Consider the following 18,984-nt stretch of genomic DNA (forward strand, 5'->3'; position numbering starts at 1 on the left):
TAAGTACTAAAGGGGGAAAATCAATATATATATATAATATATAGATAATAATAGCTGCTCTTTTTGGTGCGTTTTGGGGTCTTTCACCTTCACCTTCATCATCAGTTGTCCAACCTTGATCATTTTGGAGTCGTGTAAAACAGATAAGGGCTTAAAAACCTCATTGAATTTATTCTTCCATGTGATGGGTGAATAAACCCACCTGGAATTGTAACTTTTCCTCATGGAAAAGCAACTTGGTTAAATTCCAGATGAAATTTTAAGCTTGAATTTTATTTTAACTCCATCAGGGGCTTTTCCCAAGCAAAGAAATGGTTTAAATTTAACCAACAAAATGGATAAATCACCTTCTTTAGGACCAAAAATCCCTTCTTGACGTTTAGGGAAGGTTCTTGTGTCTATAGAGGTGGAAAAGGAGGATGATGAGACCACCGAAGCATCAAGATTTTGGGGTTGGAAGTAAAATTTAAAGGGAATAAAGGAGCTGGGGGTGAAGAAAACAAAGGGGTTTTGGGTTAACAATGGGTTAATGATGGGGTCTCTGCCACTGCTACATTGGGTGTCCTTGGTCACATCCCTTGGCTTCACCCAACACCTCAAATACCCAACAATGCCCCTCAATTGTGGCTCTGGAGAATGTGACCGCGTCCCCACCGCGATTAAATGGATTAAAACCACCCCCCCAAGAATCAAATCAAGCAGCCGAAGAGCTGAATCTTGACCTTTTTTAATCAAAAACATACTCTGGTACAGAATTTCAGGAAAGTTAACTACAGTATATTATCCACAAACTAGGGCTAATGAAAAAACAGACGGGGGGGGGGAAGGAAAAAGCTACAAAGGAACTACTGGGAATTCTGTTGACCGCTTATCAAAAGGCAATGGCTGAAAGAAGAGCTTCACGCAAAAATAACCCCTCTCGCGGCGGGTTTTTGGGTTACGGGGACCGAATTTCAGCCGAAAAAGCCATGGGAAACGGTAGCGGAGCGCGAAAGCGGGAGGGGATTGGGGTGAAAGGCTTAAATGGTGTGAATTTAGGGGGGATTCTTTACTCACAAGGCACAACGGCAGCGCCAAGAAACCTCCGGAGGTTTTGTCCGCCGTCGTTTCGCTTCCCGATTGGTGTCGCTAATTGATTTTTTCAAGGTGGAAACTCCGACTGAGATCAACAGGAGTGGGTGGAGATCGTGGGTTTAACGCGTAAATCTCTTCATCTCTCAAAAAACAGCGTCCGTAACGATACCTGATACGCATCTTGTCATTATAGAGATGTTCAAGTAGGGAATGAAAGGATGTCTTAAAGTCCAAGACTCATCTCGTCGTCTTTAACTCATTAACGAAGCAACTGCACAACGCAGTTAGAAGATCTAAACTCTAAAGCGCTTAAGACGTCTCGGTCGCGACCATCGAGACAAAAACCATTTGAAGGGTTCTGAGGAAAAACCCAGTTCCCGTAGGGATTATTTTCATGGCAAAAACACAAAAACTGAGGCAGTTTTCCTGATTAAATTAAGGAGTCAACTGAATTTTCTCCTCCGTCTCGAGAGCGTCAACTTGAAACGTTCAAGTTTCAAGGTTAAAGCCGCCTAAACCTTCCGGCGCTAATCCCGGCAAAGTCCTCGAGCGTGGAGATTTGTGATTGTGTAATTATTTCATCGCAATAATTAAGACGTGGAAACAGTCGGATTCATCCAATTTTGAGATGTTGAGGATTTCCAATCAGTTCTGGCTTCTTGGTTCTGAAAGACCCCGTTGCCGTTATTTCCGCCTCCTGTTCTGGGCAAGATGAGCCCCTCGCAATGTGAAATACGGGGTAAAGCTCACGGACAACTCCTCAAATGAAGTTTGGTGCGATAAATCCATCACTCGGAGGGTTAAGACGCTTCCTAAAAGCCAAGACGCCTCGTACCCAGCAGGAAAAGTACGGGAGATGGTTCAAAATGGAGAAGAACGTGCGCCCAGGCTTTGAGTTTCTTCCACCAAACGCCGTTTGCTGTTGGGGATGGAACCTCACGGAGCTTCTCCGAGGATCAGAATCCTCCTCTTCTCAAGAAGTTTTGGACAAAATATTGTTGGGAGAGAAAGGAAAAGGGTTTTGAAGTCGAGGCCTTGAGCTAAGTCAACGTTCTTCTTGCGAACGTCAAGAAGTCGCCACGTAAAACGACGAGATCCCGTTCGAACAAGCAAAACTTAATGCAAAGCTGCGGAAAACGCATCGATTTCTGCCCATTCTGTGCTTAAGGAACGACCGCCGAGTTTCCCGATGAATTTCGGCGCACGTTGGGAAGCCGAACGTAATTCTCCAGATTCCTGAAACTACGCAGGGAACTTGGCCGAAAGCTGCGGTTCCCAGCTTTTTCTTTCCATGGGCTCAGTCCAGCTCTGCAAAGCTTAAGCCGGCGTCTCCGTTTAACTAAGCTTGAGCTCCTGTTTTCTTTTTGTAGCCTTAATGGTTAAAAGCGAGACCCTCCGGCCGTGGTTTTACTGGGTGAATCGGAACGATTGGAGTTTAAGCCGCCGATTCCATGCGCTGTTGGCCGCTGCCGCTCGTCTTGCCAAGGAAACGAATCCACCGGCTTCAAGGTGCGGAATGACAGGAGAGAAGCGAATTGAATTTATAATAAATCAGGGTTTTCATGAGTTTATTTCGACTATTAACTAGAGAGAAGCATACATATTGTATCTGTCATACAGTCAATACATTTGCGGGGCGGGTTGGTTTTGCTTTCCTACGGTCAATTCTCTATACAAAGTCATTGCCAATTGATACGGTCGTCGATGGCACAGGGCGGAAAATTAACCACGAGGTATAAAAACAAGTTTGCCATCTTGCCCTGAGTGGAAATGGTGAACAGATACAAAAACCGGATCTTAAATCTCGATGCGGTTCTCCATGATTATGGTTTACGCGAGTAAAAAGTCAGGGTTTTTTTGCTTTAAAATACCTGCCGCGTTTTCACTCGAATAAAATCGGCGAAGTCAGCAGGAGTTAGGAAAATACGTTCAAGCCGTTGGGCACGCGATATTTTAATTTCGGTGGTGATTTTGGAGATTGGGGGGGTTCCCGTTCTCTTTAAATCGAGCGCCAGCACTGAAAAGCATCCGTTTCCTTTAGTGTTTTAAAACGCTTATGTCTATATAAATAAAAATCTACACTATCTTTTTCTCTTTTTTTGTTTTAAAAACTAGTGAAGGAAAAGCCACATTTTCCTCGAGATTTTGAAGCAACGTCTATTTCATCCCTCACTTTTTTGGCAGCTTCTACCTTTGAATCCGGCAACCAAATCATAGCAAGGTAGTCGAGCAAATCACCAAGTCTTCCGTTAAGTCTTGTTCCCTAAAAAGAACGTCCCGAATCAGTTGGAATTTTCAAGTTGCTAAACGTTCTGAACTATGAGAAGGAATTTTTCGGATATAAATATATATATAATATATATTCTGCGTACAAAAGGCTCCTGTGAGGCTTTATCGCCGAGATGCCAAGGGAACAACCCCAATACCGTAAAGTCCCTCTAAGGCGTTTTACCTTTCGCTTCAAGCCCTGAGCCACGTTTTACGACAACTCAATTCCCCAAACAACCGGCAAACAAAAAAACCATCCAAATTCTGCATGTTCAGTTGCTTTCTGCTAAGAGCAAGGCGGCAAACACATTTTTAAAACCTGTTTTCGATTTGGTTGGGTGGTTTGGTTTTTTTTTTTAAAGAAGGTTAAGCAGAACAGAAGTAAAATATATCTTCGGGTTATAAACAGAATGGTATTTTACAATCCGCCATCCTCAGGAGGTCCCGCGGAGGGAGGGAGCTCAGTCTAAAGGCTGCGGGTCGGCGATGGGCATGGTGTGCAGAACCTCGTCCAGGAGCTGCAGCGCGCGGTGCAAGTGGATTTCGATCCAGCACGGCGTCTCTTTGATGCTCTGCCTCGGGTAATCGGGGCCCCAACCTTTGACGAAGCTCATCCTGAGGATGCACAAGCGGCGAAGGTCGTCCACGCCGATCCCGGCGGCGGCCGACAAACCTAAAAGGGGGGAGAGGTTGCGAGTCAGCTCCTTTTAGCACCGTTCCCATTCGCTCGGCGTACAAATCCCTCTCCGCGCAGCCAAGGCCGATGCGTGTTTCTAGGCCTCATTTCATACTATCAACCTGGTTTTTGTTGTTCGGTTGGGTTAAATTTTCCATTTTCAATGCTTTTTTTAATTGCAAAACACAATCTTCAGTCTCTTATTCCCCAAATAAAACGTTGCTTTTTAACTCTGCAAAGATTTCTTACTTTAGAACATAGCGTAGAATAGAAGAGTGGATGGTTGCGTAGTCAAAACAATATTAAAAGTGATTTTAAAAAGCAAAGAGAAACATTCTATACAAGTTATTAATCGCTTCAATGTTACTTTTTATGAGAGAGTAATGGTTAAAAACCATTCAACTACGCTGAATTATATGAAGCGATTTTTTTATGCTGAGCGTGATACAAATACATGGGAAAGTTTCTTCAAATAGAAGTGAAAATATATAATAATGATGGCTTTTTGAATGCTATATTTAATCATATAGTTATAAAATAAAGGTTCATATAAAGGCCAACCTTTTGTATCTTATGTATATATATATATAGTGGTTATTTTGAGTGTACTATCAGCAAGTTTGCTGGTGACACCGAGCTGGGAGGAGTGGTGACACTGGAAGCTGTGCTGCCATCCAGAGACCTGGACAGGCTGGAGAGTTGGGTGGGGAAAATGTAATGAAATAGAACAAGGGCAAGTGTAGAGTCTTGAATGTGGGCAGGAACAACCCCAGGTTCCAGTGTAAGTTGGGGAATGAGCTGTTGGAGAGCAGTGAAAAGGGACCTGGGGGTCCTGGGGCCAGCAGGGTGAGCATGAGCCAGCACTGGGCCCTTGTGGCCAGGAAGGCCAATGGTACCTGGGGTGGGTTAGAAGGGGGTGGTCAGTAGGTCAGAGAGGTTCTCCTACCCCTCTGCTCTGCCCTGGGGAGACCACCCCTGGAATCTTGTGTCCAGTTGTGGCCCCTCAGCTCCAGAAGGACAGGGAACTGCTGCAGAGAGTCCAGCGCAGCCACCAAGATGCTGAAGGGAGTGGAGCATCTCCCAGGTGAGGAAAGGCTGAGGGAGCTGGGGCTCTGGAGCTGGACAAGAGGACACTGAGGGGTGACCTCATTCATGTTTGCAGATATATAAAGGCTGAGTGTTGGGAGGATGGAGCCAGGCTCTTCTGGGTGACAAACAATGATAGGACAAGGGGTAATGGGTACAAAGTGGAACACAAAAGGTTCCACTTAAATATGAGAAGCAACTTCTTCATGGTGAGGGTGGCAGAGCCTGGCCCAGGCTGCCCAGGGAGGTTGTGGAGTCTCCTTCTCTGCAGACATTCAAACCCGCCTGGACACCTTCCTGTGGAACCTCAGCTGGGTGTTCCTGCTCCATGGGGGGATTGCACTGGATGAGCTTTCCAGGTCCCTTCAACCCCTGACATTCTGGGATTCTGTGTGATAATTTAAAGGACCTTGAATTTAGCAACTAAGACATAATTAAATAGATTAAAAAATATAAAACATCCTCATGCTCTCTTCTTCAAGAATGTGAATATTAATGTTCCCTAAATTACATCATGGACTTTGGCGCTCAGTTGTTTCAAGTCATGTTTTGATGAGCTTAGACCGTAATATTTCAATCTTGGCTCTAAACAGTTTGGTGTCATAGATAAATGTGGATGTGTGGGTGTTGTTATGAGGACAAGCTGTTTAATTTTGCTTTCAGGTAAGGAAAAAGGAGCTGAAGTTGTACTCACTAATGGCCGGGGCTATTCCACCTACTGATCCGGGGCCGGGGATGTTTCCGGCGACGGCGGCGGCTTGAGCGGCGGCGGCGGCTTGAGCGGTGGCCGCCTGCTGCTGCATCTGACGGTGGCATTGGCGTAAATCAAACACCTTTGTAAGAAACAAAGAGCAAACTATATAGATTGACCGCAATCCCATCGCCGAGAAGCTGGATCTGCTTCGATGTACACGCGGGGAAAAACCAATTTTTCCCTGCCTCGTTTAATTTCTAACAAAAATAATCTATTAAAGCTGGTTCTTAAAAGCTTTTTGCATGTTACTGATACCAGAATCTGGTTGAGCTGAGCGCCCGGTGTGGAAAAACCACACAATCAAGGTCTGAAAGGTGCCGCAGGTTGATAAAATCCCGGTTTTTTACTTAAAACAGGCATCTAAATCAAAATGGAAGCCAATAAGTCCTGCTTAACTTAGTCAGGCTTTGTTGTTCTGTCCTGAAATGCGTTAAGCTATTTCAAATAAATAGTGATAGGCCTGAAGTCTTCGAGTTGGTGGTATTTTCTATTTTCATGCTCTAATATAGTTGGGAACTCTGTTCTCATACTAAAAATCTCCTACACAAATGCTGAGGTGAATAAAGAATTCGGTATCTATATGATACTTTCAATTTAAAGTTATGTTTAAAGTCACCTGATGTGTCCAATTGAAAGGTTTTGATTGTTTGAAAGGATAACCAAAGTGATTTCAATGTCTCATAGCATAACATTGAGTGATGTTTTTATGAGCTTTTTGAACCAAATAGATGCTTTCCCCCCCCAAATTTTCAGCTAGGACCATCCAAACCCACCTTGATATAGGCGCTCGGGTAAATCTTGTGAACGGCGTCCCCGGGCGCGCGTCCGGCTTCTCTGTCCAGGTAATAACTCTGCACGAACACCGCGTGGTCGCTGAGGCATCTCACCCACACGTCGCCTTCTCCTTTGCACTCCAGCTGCACCCCTTTCCCTATGTGCAACCTGTAAAGAAGCCCCAATTTAATGCATTTGTGTGTGTGCATATATATATTTTTATATATATATATATATATATATGCCATTCTCCGTCTCTCGGTCGTCTGCGATGGTTTAATTTGCGCTCTGCTCATGCAAAGACTTGAAATCGGAGTTATTATCTGAGGTATTTAGTTATATAAAAGCTTTAATTTAAAATAAACATCTGTAATAGGATGTAAAGGTCTATAGGAAACACAGAATGCGACGATATTTGAGTAGCAACGACGGCGCTCGCTGACAAAACCATCTCAAATTCATTGTTTTCTTCAGAAGTGTAAAATACTCTATATATCAAATCACATGATGCCAAAACGTGTGGTTTTTTGGATGCCGTTATGGTAATTCAGCATTCTGACCGGCATGACGCGATGGTTCTGAGATGTGGCATCACTTTATGCCTTCTCCTTTCGAAGGAGGAAGGAGGAAGGAAGGAAGGGGGAGAAGAAGAAGGAAGGAAGGAAGGAAGGGGGAGGAAGAGAGGAGGAAGGAGGAGAGAGAGGGAGGGAGGGAGGAGGAGGAAGGAAGGAAGGAGGAGGAGGAAGGAAGGAAGGAGGAGGAGGAAGGAAGGAAGGAGGAGGAGGAAGGAAGGAAGGAGGAGGAGGAAGGAAGGAAGGAGGAGGAGGAAAGAAGGAAGGAGGAGGAGGAAAGAAGGAAGGAGGAGGAGGAAGGAAGGAAGGAGGAGGAGGAAGGAAGGAAGAAGGAGGAAGGAAGGAAGGAAGGAAGGAAGGAAGGAAGGAAGGAAGGAAGGAAGGAAGGAAGGAAGGAAGGAAGGAAGGAGGAGGAAGGAAGGAAGGAGGAGGAAGGAAGGAAGGAGGAGGAAGGAAGGAAGGAGGAGGAGGAAGGAAGGAGGAGGAGGAAGGAAGGAGGAGGAGGAAGGAAGGAGGAGGAGGAAGGAAGGAGGAGGAGGAAGGAAGGAGGAGGAAGGAAGGAAGGAAGGAGGAAGGAAGGAAGGAAGGAAGGAAGGAAGGAAGGAAGGAAGGAAGGAAGGAAGGAAGGAAGGAGGAGGAAGGAAGGAGAGGAGGAGGAGGAGGAAGGAATGAGAGGAGGAGGAGGAGGAAGGAAAGAGAGGAGGAGGAGGAGGAAGGAAAGAGAGGAGGAGGAGGAGGAAGGAAAGAGAGGAGGAGGAGGAGGAAGGAAGGAGAGGAGGAGGAGGAGGAAGGAAGGAGGAGGAGGAGGAGGAAGGAAGGAGGAGGAGGAGGAGGAAGGAAGGAGGAGGAGGAAGGGAGGAGGAGGAGGAAGGAAGGAGGAGGAGGAAGGAAGGAGGAGGAGGATGAAAGGAGGAGGAGGATGAAGGAAGGAGGAGGAGGAAGGAAGGAGGAGGAGGAAGGAAGGAGGAGGAGGAAGGGAGGAGGAGGAGGAAGGAAGGAGGAGGAGGAAGGAATGAGAGGAGGAGGAGGAGGAAGGAAAGAGAGGAGGAGGAGGAGGAAGGAAAGAGAGGAGGAGGAGGAGGAAGGAAAGAGAGGAGGAGGAGGAGGAAGGAAGGAGAGGAGGAGGAGGAGGAAGGAAGGAGGAGGAGGAGGAGGAAGGAAGGAGGAGGAGGAGGAGGAAGAAAGGAGGAGGAGGAGGAGGAAGGAAGGAGAGGAGGAGGAGGAGGAAGGAAGGAGGAGGAGGAGGAGGAAGGAAGGAGGAGGAAGAGGAGGAAGAAAGGAGGAGGAGGAGGAGGAAGGAAGGAGGAGGAGGAGGAAGGAAGGAGGAGGAGGAGGAAGGAAGGAGGAGGAGGAAGGGAGGAGGAGGAGGAAGGAAGGAGGAGGAGGAAGGAAGGAGGAGGAGGATGAAAGGAGGAGGAGGATGAAGGAAGGAGGAGGAGGAAGGAAGGAGGAGGAGGAAGGAAGGAGGAGGAGGAAGGGAGGAGGAGGAGGAAGGAAGGAGGAGGAGGAAGGAAGGAGGAGGAGGAAGGAAGGAGGAGGAGGATGAAAGAAGGAGGAGGAGGAAGGAAGGAGGAGGAGGAAGGAAGGAGGAGGAGGATGAAAGGAGGAGGAGGATGAAGGAAGGAGGAGGAGGAAGGAAGGAGGAGGAGGAGGAGGAGGAAGGAAGGAGGAGGAGGAAGGAAGGAAGGAGGAGGAGGAAGGAAGGAAGGAGGAGGAGGAAGGAAGGAAGGAGGAGGAGGAAGGAAGGAGGAGGAGGAGGAAGGAGGAGGAGGAGGAAGGAAGGAGGAGGAGGAGGAAGGAAGGAGGAGGAGGAGGAAGGAAGGAGGAGGAGGAGGAGGAAGGAAGGAGGAGGAGGAGGAGGAAGGAAGGAGGAGGAGGATGAAAGGAGGAGGAGGAGGAGGAAGGAAGGAGGAGGAGGAGGAGGAGGAGGAAGGAAGGAGGAGGAGGAGGAAGGAAGGAGGAGGAAGGAAGGAGGAGGAAGGAAGGAGGAGGAGGAGGAAGGAAGGAGGAGGAGGAGGAGGAAGGAAGGAGGAGGAGGAGGAGGAAGGAAGGAGGAGGAGGAGGAGGAAGGAAGGAGGAGGAGGAGGAGGAAGGAAGGAGGAGGAGGAGGAGGAAGGAAGGAGGAGGAGGAGGAGGAAGGAAGGAGGAGGAAGAGGAGGAAGAAAGGAGGAGGAGGAGGAGGAAGGAAGGAGGAGGAGGAGGAAGGAAGGAGGAGGAGGAGGAAGGAAGGAGGAGGAGGAAGGGAGGAGGAGGAGGAAGGAAGGAGGAGGAGGAAGGAAGGAGGAGGAGGATGAAAGGAGGAGGAGGATGAAGGAAGGAGGAGGAGGAAGGAAGGAGGAGGAGGAAGGAAGGAGGAGGAGGAAGGGAGGAGGAGGAGGAAGGAAGGAGGAGGAGGAAGGAATGAGAGGAGGAGGAGGAGGAAGGAAAGAGAGGAGGAGGAGGAGGAAGGAAAGAGAGGAGGAGGAGGAGGAAGGAAAGAGAGGAGGAGGAGGAGGAAGGAAGGAGAGGAGGAGGAGGAGGAAGGAAGGAGGAGGAGGAGGAGGAAGGAAGGAGGAGGAGGAGGAGGAAGAAAGGAGGAGGAGGAGGAGGAAGGAAGGAGAGGAGGAGGAGGAGGAAGGAAGGAGGAGGAGGAGGAGGAAGGAAGGAGGAGGAAGAGGAGGAAGAAAGGAGGAGGAGGAGGAGGAAGGAAGGAGGAGGAGGAGGAAGGAAGGAGGAGGAGGAAGGGAGGAGGAGGAGGAAGGAAGGAGGAGGAGGAAGGAAGGAGGAGGAGGATGAAAGGAGGAGGAGGATGAAGGAAGGAGGAGGAGGAAGGAAGGAGGAGGAGGAAGGAAGGAGGAGGAGGAAGGGAGGAGGAGGAGGAAGGAAGGAGGAGGAGGAAGGAAGGAGGAGGAGGATGAAAGAAGGAGGAGGAGGAAGGAAGGAGGAGGAGGAAGGGAGGAGGAGGAGGAAGGGAGGAGGAGGAGGAAGGAAGGAGGAGGAGGAAGGAAGGAGGAGGAGGATGAAAGGAGGAGGAGGATGAAGGAAGGAGGAGGAGGAAGGAAGGAGGAGGAGGAGGAGGAGGAAGGAAGGAGGAGGAGGAAGGAAGGAAGGAGGAGGAGGAAGGAAGGAAGGAGGAGGAGGAAGGAAGGAAGGAGGAGGAGGAAGGAAGGAGGAGGAGGAGGAAGGAGGAGGAGGAGGAAGGAAGGAGGAGGAGGAGGAAGGAAGGAGGAGGAGGAGGAAGGAAGGAGGAGGAGGAGGAGGAAGGAAGGAGGAGGAGGAGGAGGAAGGAAGGAGGAGGAGGATGAAAGGAGGAGGAGGAGGAGGAAGGAAGGAGGAGGAGGAGGAGGAGGAGGAAGGAAGGAGGAGGAGGAGGAAGGAAGGAGGAGGAAGGAAGGAGGAGGAAGGAAGGAGGAGGAGGAGGAAGGAAGGAGGAGGAGGAGGAGGAAGGAAGGAGGAGGAGGAGGAGGAAGGAAGGAGGAGGAGGAGGAGGAAGGAAGGAGGAGGAGGGGGAGGAAGGAAGGAGGAGGAGGGGGAGGAAGGAAGGAGGAGGGGGAGGAAGGAAGGAGGAGGGGGAGGAAGGAAGGAGGAGGGGGAGGAAGGAAGGAGGAGGGGGAGGAAGGAAGGAGGAGGAGGAAGAGGAAGGAAGGAGGAGGAGGAGGAGGAAGGAAGGAGGAGGAGGAGGAGGAAGGAAGGAGGAGGAGGAGGAGGAAGGAAGGAGGAGGGGGAGGAAGGAAGGAGGAGGGGGAGGAAGGAAGGAGGAGGGGGAGGAAGGAAGGAGGAGGGGGAGGAGGAAGGAAGGAGGGGGAAGGAAGGAGGAAGGAAGGAGGGGGAAGGAAGGAGGAAGGAAGGAGGGGGAAGGAAGGAGGAAGGAAGGAGGGGGAAGGAAGGAGGGGGAAGGAAGGAGGGGGAAGGAAGGAGAGGAGGAGGAAGGAAGGAGAGGAGGAGGAAGGAAGGAGAGGAGGAGGAAGGAAGGAGAGGAGGAGGAAGGAAGGAGAGGAGGAGGAAGGAAGGAGAGGAGGAGGAAGGAAGGAGAGGAGGAGGAAGGAAGGAGAGGAGGAGGAAGGAAGGAGAGGAGGAGGAAGGAAGGAGAGGAGGAGGAAGGAAGGAGAGGAGGAGGAAGGAAGGAGAGGAGGAGGAAGGAAGGAGAGGAGGAGGAAGGAAGGAGAGGAGGAGGAAGGAAGGAGAGGAGGAGGAAGGAAGGAGAGGAGGAGGAAGGAAGGAGAGGAGGAGGAAGGAAGGAGAGGAGGAGGAAGGAAGGAGAGGAGGAGGAAGGAAGGAGAGGAGGAGGAAGGAAGGAGAGGAGGAGGAAGGAAGGAGAGGAGGAGGAAGGAAGGAGAGGAGGAGGAAGGAAGGAGAGGAGGAGGAAGGAAGGAGAGGAGGAGGAAGGAAGGAGAGGAGGAGGAAGGAAGGAGAGGAGGAGGAAGGAAGGAGAGGAGAGGAGGAGGAAGGAAGGAGAGGAGAGGAGGAGGAAGGAAGGAGAGGAGAGGAGGAGGAAGGAAGGAGAGGAGAGGAGGAGGAAGGAAGGGGAGGAGAGGAGGAGGAAGGAAGGAGAGGAGGAGGAAGGAAGGAAGGAGAGGAGGAGGAAGGAAGGAAGGAGAGGAGGAGGAAGGAAGGAAGGAGAGGAGGAGGAAGGAAGGAAGGAGAGGAGGAGGAAGGAAGGAAGGAGAGGAGGAGGAAGGAAGGAAGGAGAGGAGGAGGAAGGAAGGAAGGAGAGGAGGAGGAAGGAAGGAAGGAGAGGAGGAGGAAGGAAGGAAGGAGAGGAGGAGGAAGGAAGGAAGGAGAGGAGGAGGAAGGAAGGAAGGAGAGGAGGAGGAAGGAAGGAAGGAGAGGAGGAGGAAGGAAGGAAGGAGAGGAGGAGGAAGGAAGGAAGGAGAGGAGGAGGAAGGAAGGAAGGAGAGGAGGAGGAAGGAAGGAGAGGAGGAGGAAGGAAGGAGAGGAGGAGGAAGGAAGGAGAGGAGGAGGAAGGAAGGAGAGGAGGAGGAAGGAAGGAGAGGAGGAGGAAGGAAGGAGAGGAGGAGGAAGGAAGGAAGGAGAGGAGGAGGAGGAAGGAAGGAGAGGAGGAGGAGGAAGGAAGGAGAGGAGGAGGAGGAGGAAGGAAGGAGAGGAGGAGGAGGAAGGAAGGAAGGAGAGGAGGAGGAGGAGGAAGGAAGGAGAGGAGGAGGAGGAGGAAGGAAGGAGAGGAGGAGGAGGAGGAAGGAAGGAGAGGAGGAGGAAGAAAGAGGGAAGGGAAGGGAAGAAAGAGGGAAGAAAGAGGGAAGAAAGAGGGAAGAAAGAGGGAAGGGAAGGGAAGGGAAGGGAAGGGAAGGGAAGGGAAGGGAAGGGAAGGGAAGGGAAGGGAAGGGAAGGGAAGGGAAGGGAAGGGAAGGGAAGGGAAGGGAAGGGAAGGGAAGGGAAGGGAAGGGAAGGGAAGGGAAGGGAAGGGAAGGGAAGGGAAGGGAAGGGAAGGGAAGGGAAGGGAAGGGAAGGGAAGGGAAGGGAAAACCTTCAGTTTTCTGCGCTTCCCCATCAAAGCTTTGCACACGAATGGAAATCCAACGAGCTTTCCATCAACCTTTGACAAATCTATATATTGTGGTTATTCTCACATCACTCCGCGTGCGGCGCGATGTACGTAACGGCACGAGCTGCTAATTTGATCCTGGAAGCAATAAAAGCAACGCGCTATCGCAAAGGTTTTTGTCACATAATTCACAGATAAACGGTACTGTGGGTAATTCACTTCAATAAATACACGAGGCTTGTTTCAAAAGGGAGAAAACACGAAGTATTATCGAACATGGCGGGTTTGGGGAGGTGCGCGATACCTTGCTCGCTCGATGGCTTCTGTTCGATGCACGTTGGAGAGCTGGCCCAGGCAAAAACGGTCCCCTCCGGACGGATCCACGTATCCATCCACGGTGACGATGGGACAGCTCGAAGGGACTTTAAACGTCTCCCCGACTTGTACGTCCATTTCGAAATAGGCGATTGAACACCAGTATTCTGGAGCTGAAGAATAGATACAAGTAACGACAGCCTGGATGAGCCACTTCGAGCTCTCCCCGCTAAATAAATGACCTTTGTGGCGATGGTTTTACTACTTAGTGTTTGAGCCCGATTTACACAGAATGGACTGGGTTGGAAAAGCCCTCAGAGATCATCCAGTCCAACCCTTGGGCCAACTCCAGTCCATTGACCAGATCATGGCACTAAGTGCCATGGTCAATCTCAGGTTAAAACCTCCAGGGCCGGTGAGTCCAGCACCTCCCTGGGCAGCCATTCCAATGCCTGACCACGCTCTCTGTGAAGAATTGCTTTCTAATCTCCAGCCTAAATTTAAGTTTAAGCCCACTTGTCCTATTGTGGGAGAAGAGCCCAATCCCCCCTGGCTAGAACTGCCCTTCAGGTGGTTCTAGAGAGTGCTGAGCTCACCTCTAAGCCTCCTCTGCTCCAGACTAAACAAGCCCAGCTCCCTCAGCCTCTCCCCATAGGGCTTGTGCTCAAGTCCCTTCCCCAGTCTTGTTGCTCTTCTCTGGACCCGCTCCAGCACTTCAATCTCTTTCCTGAGCTGAGGGGCCCAGAACTGAACACAATACTCCAGGTGTGGCCTCCCCAGTGCAGAGCACAGGGGAAGGATCACTGCCCTTGTCCTGCTGACCATGCTCTTGGATACAGGACAGGACACCACTGGCCTTCTTGGCCACCTGGGCACACTGGTGGCTCCTGTTGAGCTTCCTGTCCATGAGTCCCCCCAGGTCCCTTTCTGCCTGGCTGCTCTCCAGCCACTCTGTGCCAGCCTGGAGCGCTGCAGGGGGTTCTTGTGGCCAAAGTGCAGGACCCACCACTTGGCCTTGGTGAACTTCAGCCCATTGGAATCCAGATCCCTGTACAGAGCCCTCCTGCCTTCCAGCAGCTCCACACTCCCTCCCAACTTGGTGTTGTCAGCAAATTTGCTGATGATGGTCTCAATCCCCTCATCTCAATCATCAATGACGATGTTCAACAGGACTGGAGCCAACGCTGACCCCTGGGGGACACCATGAGTGGTCACCAAATAGATGCACCCCATTAAATTCGGTTCACGGAGAGCATCGCTATTTCAAACCGGAGTTTTGAATGACAACGATTTCTCGCTCAATGGTTCCTCTCCTTTTAAATATATACTCACAAATTTCAGAGGACTCCGTCCCAAAAGAATCAGACTCAAACCAGACAGTTTTGAATTCCCACAATATTCCGGCTGTACTCACCAGGATGATTTGATATAGGAGGCTGGAATGCAAGTTCATTGTGAACCGGCCCTTGAAAAAGAAAACACATCGTTTCTTTTAGGTAAAGAAGGTTTTTATATTCCGAATCAGCTTGGTTTTCTGCAAATGGAGTAGTTACTATGGGATTGCAAAGCTTTAAAAGCAAAGCTTTAGAAAGGAAACGCCGGATTTGTTACATATAGTAACACATATATGAAATATACGTGGTAGTGCTATAGCCATCTGAATTTCTCATTCCTGATCCCTGATTTCCGACCCTTCATTTCCAACCTCTCATTTCTGATCCCTGATCACTCATCTCTTGATCCCTGATTTCCAATCCCTGATTTCTGACCTCTCATCTCTTTATCCCTGATTTCTGATCCCTGACCGATTTCCGATCCCTAATTTCCGACCCCTAATTTCCGACCTCTCATCTCTTTATCCCCAATTTCTGATCCCTGACCCCTAATTTCCGACCTCTAATTTCCAACCCCTAATTTGACCCCTAATTTCCAAGCCCTAATTTCCAACCCCTAATTTCACCCCTAATTTCCAACCCCTAATTTCACCCCTAATTTCACCCGTAATTTCCAACCCCAATCTCCAATTCCCGATTTTGAATCCCTAATTTCCGACATCTAATTTCCGACATCTAATTTCCGACATCTAATTTCCGACCCTTAACTTCCGACCCTTAACTTCCGACCCTTAACTTCCGACCTCTCATCTCTTTATCCCCAATTTCTGATCCCTGACTCCTAATTTCCAACCTCTAATTTCTGACCCCTAATTTCCGACCCCTAATTTCCGACCCCTAATTTCCGACCCCTAATTTCCGACCCCTAATTTCCGACCCCTAATTTCCGACCCCTAATTTCCGACCCCTAATCTCTTTATCCCTGACTTCTGATCCCTGACCCCTAATTTCAGAACTCTAATTTCTGACCTCTAATTTCCGACCCCTCATTTCCAATCCCTAATTTGACCCCTAATTTCTGATCCCTAATTTGACCCCTAATTCCTGAACTCTGATTTCTGACCCCTCATTTCCTGATCCATGATTTCTGACCCCTGATTTCCGATCCCTAATTTCTGACCTCACATTTCTTAATCCCTGACCTCCGACCTCTAATTTCTGGTCACTAATTTCCGATGCCTAATTTGACCCCAATTTCCAGTTCCTAATTTCCAACCCCTAATCTCTTTATCCCTGATCCCTAATTTCTGATCTCTAACTTCTGATCCCTAATTTGACCTGATTTCCGACCCCTCATTTCCGACCCCTCATCTCTTTATCCCCAATTTCTGATCCGTGACCCCTGATTTCTTGACCCCTGATTTCCGACTTCTCATTTCTTTATCCCTGATTTCTGATCCCTGACCCCTAATTTCCGATCCCTAATTTGACCCCTGATATCCAACCCCTCGTCCCTTTATCCTCGACTTCTGATCCCTGACCCCTAATTTCCGACCTCTAACTTCTGATCCCTGATTTCCAATCCCTAATTTGACTCCTGATTTCCGATTCCTAATTTGCGACCCCTAACTTCTGATCTCTAATGTCTGACCTCTCATTTCTTGATCCCTGATTTCCGACACCTGATCTCTTGATCCCTAATTTCCGACCCCTAATTTCTTGATCCCTAATTTCCTACCCCTAATTTCTGGCCCCTCATCTCTTTATCCCTGATTTCTGATCCCTGACCTCTAATTTCCAATCCCTAATTTCTGACCCCTAATTTCCAATCCCTAATTTGACTCCAATTTCCGACCCCTCATCTCTTTATCCTCGATTTCCAATCCCTGACCCCTAATTTCCGACCTCTAACTTCTGATCCCTGATTTCCAATCCCTAATTTGACCCCTAATTTCCAATTCCTGATTTCCGACCCCTAATTTCTGATCTCTAATGTCTGACCTCTCTTCTTGATCCCTGATTTCCGACCCCTGATCTCTTGATCCCTAATTTCCTACCCCTAATTTCTTGATCCCTGATCTCTGACCCCTCATCTCTTTATCCCTGATTTCTGATCCCTGACCTCTAATTTCCAATCCCTAATTTCTGACCCCTAATTTCCAATCCCTAATTTGACCCCGATTTCCGACCCCTCATCTCTTTATCCTCGATTTCTGATCCCTGACCCCTAATTTCCGACCTCTAACTTCCGATCTCCGATTTCCAATCCCTAATTTGACCCGATTTCTGACCCCTAATTTCCGACCTCTCATTTCTTGATCCCTGATTTCCGACCCCTCATTCCTTGATCCCTGATTTCCGAGCCCTCATTCCTCGATCCCTAATTTCTGATCCCTAATTTCCAACCTCCGATCTCTAATTTCTGCCCCCTAATTTCTAACCTCTGCTGCTCTAATGGAGAAGAGTCCACCAACCACTTCTACTCAACTCTCAGAACCCACTTCACATCAAAACGCTGGGTCTGTATTGAAATAAAAGAATTGGAGTGTACAGAACGACCCAAAACGCCCCCCGGAGCGTTGAATAAACGTGCGAATGGGTGTTACTCACAGTAATGTCCAGGGTGCATGGGCGGGTGATGCTGCAGGTGGCCGTTCTGGTGGTGAGGTATGGTCGGCGTATACGCCGCCGTCCGACTTCCAGTCCAAGTCGTAGTACTGTCTGAAAATCAAAAAGAGCGTTCGGTTTGTTTTTAAGGAGTTACTCCCCATCTCGTTTCTAATCCTCTATTTCTCCTGTACGTTCGGGAGCTGGTTTTAGAGAGCTAAGAAGATCGCATGTATGGAGATATATATATATATATATATACTCACTGTGGTGGTAAGTGGCTGGCTGAGCCGTAAAGCCATTCTGCTGAGCTCCTGGCTGTAAGAGTCCATCACTATGGCTACCTGTCAATATACCTGGTAAAGAAACAAACTACCTATTCATGAACGTTCCAAAACGGGCGATTAAGAAGAGCTCGGCGCTACCGGGTAGGAAAATAAACCCGACTAAGGGTGTTGCGATGCACCCTGAATCTTTTAGGAGAAGGATGCAGGGAACTCTGTCGATCAACCACTTCACATCTCGTTTCTCAGTTGGAAAAACATCACAAGTTTTATTAAATATGAATCCAAACAGGCCAACAATTTGCTTATTTTGTTGAACTACAAATATTTCAAGACAGGTTGTAAGAATTTGATTGGTAAAGGCTTCAGCTCAGCCATTAAATCTCAGCAGTTTCACTCCATCTGGTCTGAATTTAGAACTTTAAATGGAAAACTCGACCTAAAAGCTAAGATTAAGTTGTTCGCTTCATGTCTTGGCTCCAAAATTATAACAAGGATGAGATAAAGTCATTAAGTGTTGTGCAAAGACAATGTGATTAAACTGTATTGTCCTTTTGTTTCCCCGTTGGAGACGAATACAGACGTTGTATCTCAGTTTTAGCCAAAATTAAAGACGCCGCCACTATAATTCAAATTCGATATCAAATCCATTATATTCGCACATTTTTAATATTAAAGGGATTATATGAAACCTCTCCACACTTCATGGTTTCCCTGTGTAAATGTTTGGAGTGAAGCGGAAGGTCTGACGCCGCAAACTCTTCCACTTGTAGCAAATACCCCTAGAAAACGCCATTTATAACACAGCACCCCTATGGACTCATTAAAATATTAATTAAGGCTGTCATTTTGGTAGGACAGTGGGCCATCCAGTCTCTCAATAGTTATAATTGTAATAAAAGAATACAATTCTTCACTCTTAAAGCAATTATTGAAGTAACAGCCACGATGTTAATGATTATGAGATTGCGTCGTATCAAGGCGGCAACGCCGCGGCGCCAACGCAAGCGACGCTTGGGTAAAACCACCCGTTCTCTTGGAGATTTTGAGGTTTTCGGCTTATTATTTGGTAAAATACGCGTAAATCTTACTTGTCGAAGCCACGGGAATGTTGGGGAAGTTGGTGGTGCTGGTGGTGCTGGCCTCGGTGGGCGCCAGCATGGCCGGGGTGCTGTACGGCTCCGTGGATGCTCGGTTGCTGGGCGGGTGTTGGATGGTTTGGACCGAATGGCCTTCGGCCGAGGACAACGACGGCTGCCCCTCGTAGTCGTGAACATATTCGTCTTTCACCAACATGCTCGATGGAGCTGCGAAGCAGCAAACGGGTCAACGCACAAAGCAAATCTATACCTTATTTTCCATAGAAACGTGGCTAAATTCCAAATAAACGTCGAGGCAACGCGGTGGAAAAAACAACTGGTTATTTTGCCCTTTAGGCCCACAGTGGTGGATTCCAACAGCGTTTTGTTTTCTAGTGGAAATGGTTAATAAATGGGAAAACCAGGCTTTTATCAAGCAGCTAAATATATGTTAATACAGCAGCTAACAAACCAATTCCCACTATATAGGAATAACCATAAAGCTCCTATGATAAATATGATTTGTGAATATAAACTTTAGGGAATTTTGAGCAGCTCCCGTTGCAATTGACTGGAAGCATCAAGTTCACATTCAAAGACAATATAACATTATTCTATATTTAACAACGTAGCCACTAATTCAGAATATTCTGTGTACAGCGTAGGGAAATAACCACCAGCG

At 48.7% G+C, this 18,984-nt stretch overlaps 1 protein-coding gene across 5 annotated transcripts in view; it reads right to left on the reverse strand.

Moving 5' to 3' along the window:
- Positions 1 to 711: 711 nt before the first annotated feature.
- Positions 712 to 18,984, reverse strand: part of LOC136114517 (mothers against decapentaplegic homolog 4) — a 32,965-nt gene continuing 14,692 nt past the window's right edge. For 3 of the 5 annotated variants that reach the window (XM_071801654.1, XM_071801653.1, XM_071801655.1), the window contains 8 exons: positions 18,315 to 18,530; positions 17,206 to 17,295; positions 16,943 to 17,053; positions 14,413 to 14,463; positions 12,988 to 13,171; positions 6,632 to 6,800; positions 5,799 to 5,937; positions 712 to 4,015 (listed from right to left, as the gene is read on the reverse strand). In XM_071801654.1, the coding sequence (XP_071657755.1) occupies positions 3,804 to 4,015; positions 5,799 to 5,937; positions 6,632 to 6,800; positions 12,988 to 13,171; positions 14,413 to 14,463; positions 16,943 to 17,053; positions 17,206 to 17,295; positions 18,315 to 18,530 (1,172 nt within the window). In that variant the 3' untranslated portion in view covers positions 712 to 3,803. The remainder of the gene's footprint in view (positions 4,016 to 5,798; positions 5,938 to 6,631; positions 6,801 to 12,987; positions 13,172 to 14,412; positions 14,464 to 16,942; positions 17,054 to 17,205; positions 17,296 to 18,314; positions 18,531 to 18,984) is intronic. The other 2 variants (XM_071801656.1, XM_065859877.2) reach the window with 2 other exon arrangements.

The sequence above is a fragment of the Patagioenas fasciata genome, chromosome W, assembly GCF_037038585.1.
Source record: "Patagioenas fasciata isolate bPatFas1 chromosome W, bPatFas1.hap1, whole genome shotgun sequence".
NCBI lineage: Eukaryota > Metazoa > Chordata > Aves > Columbiformes > Columbidae > Patagioenas > Patagioenas fasciata.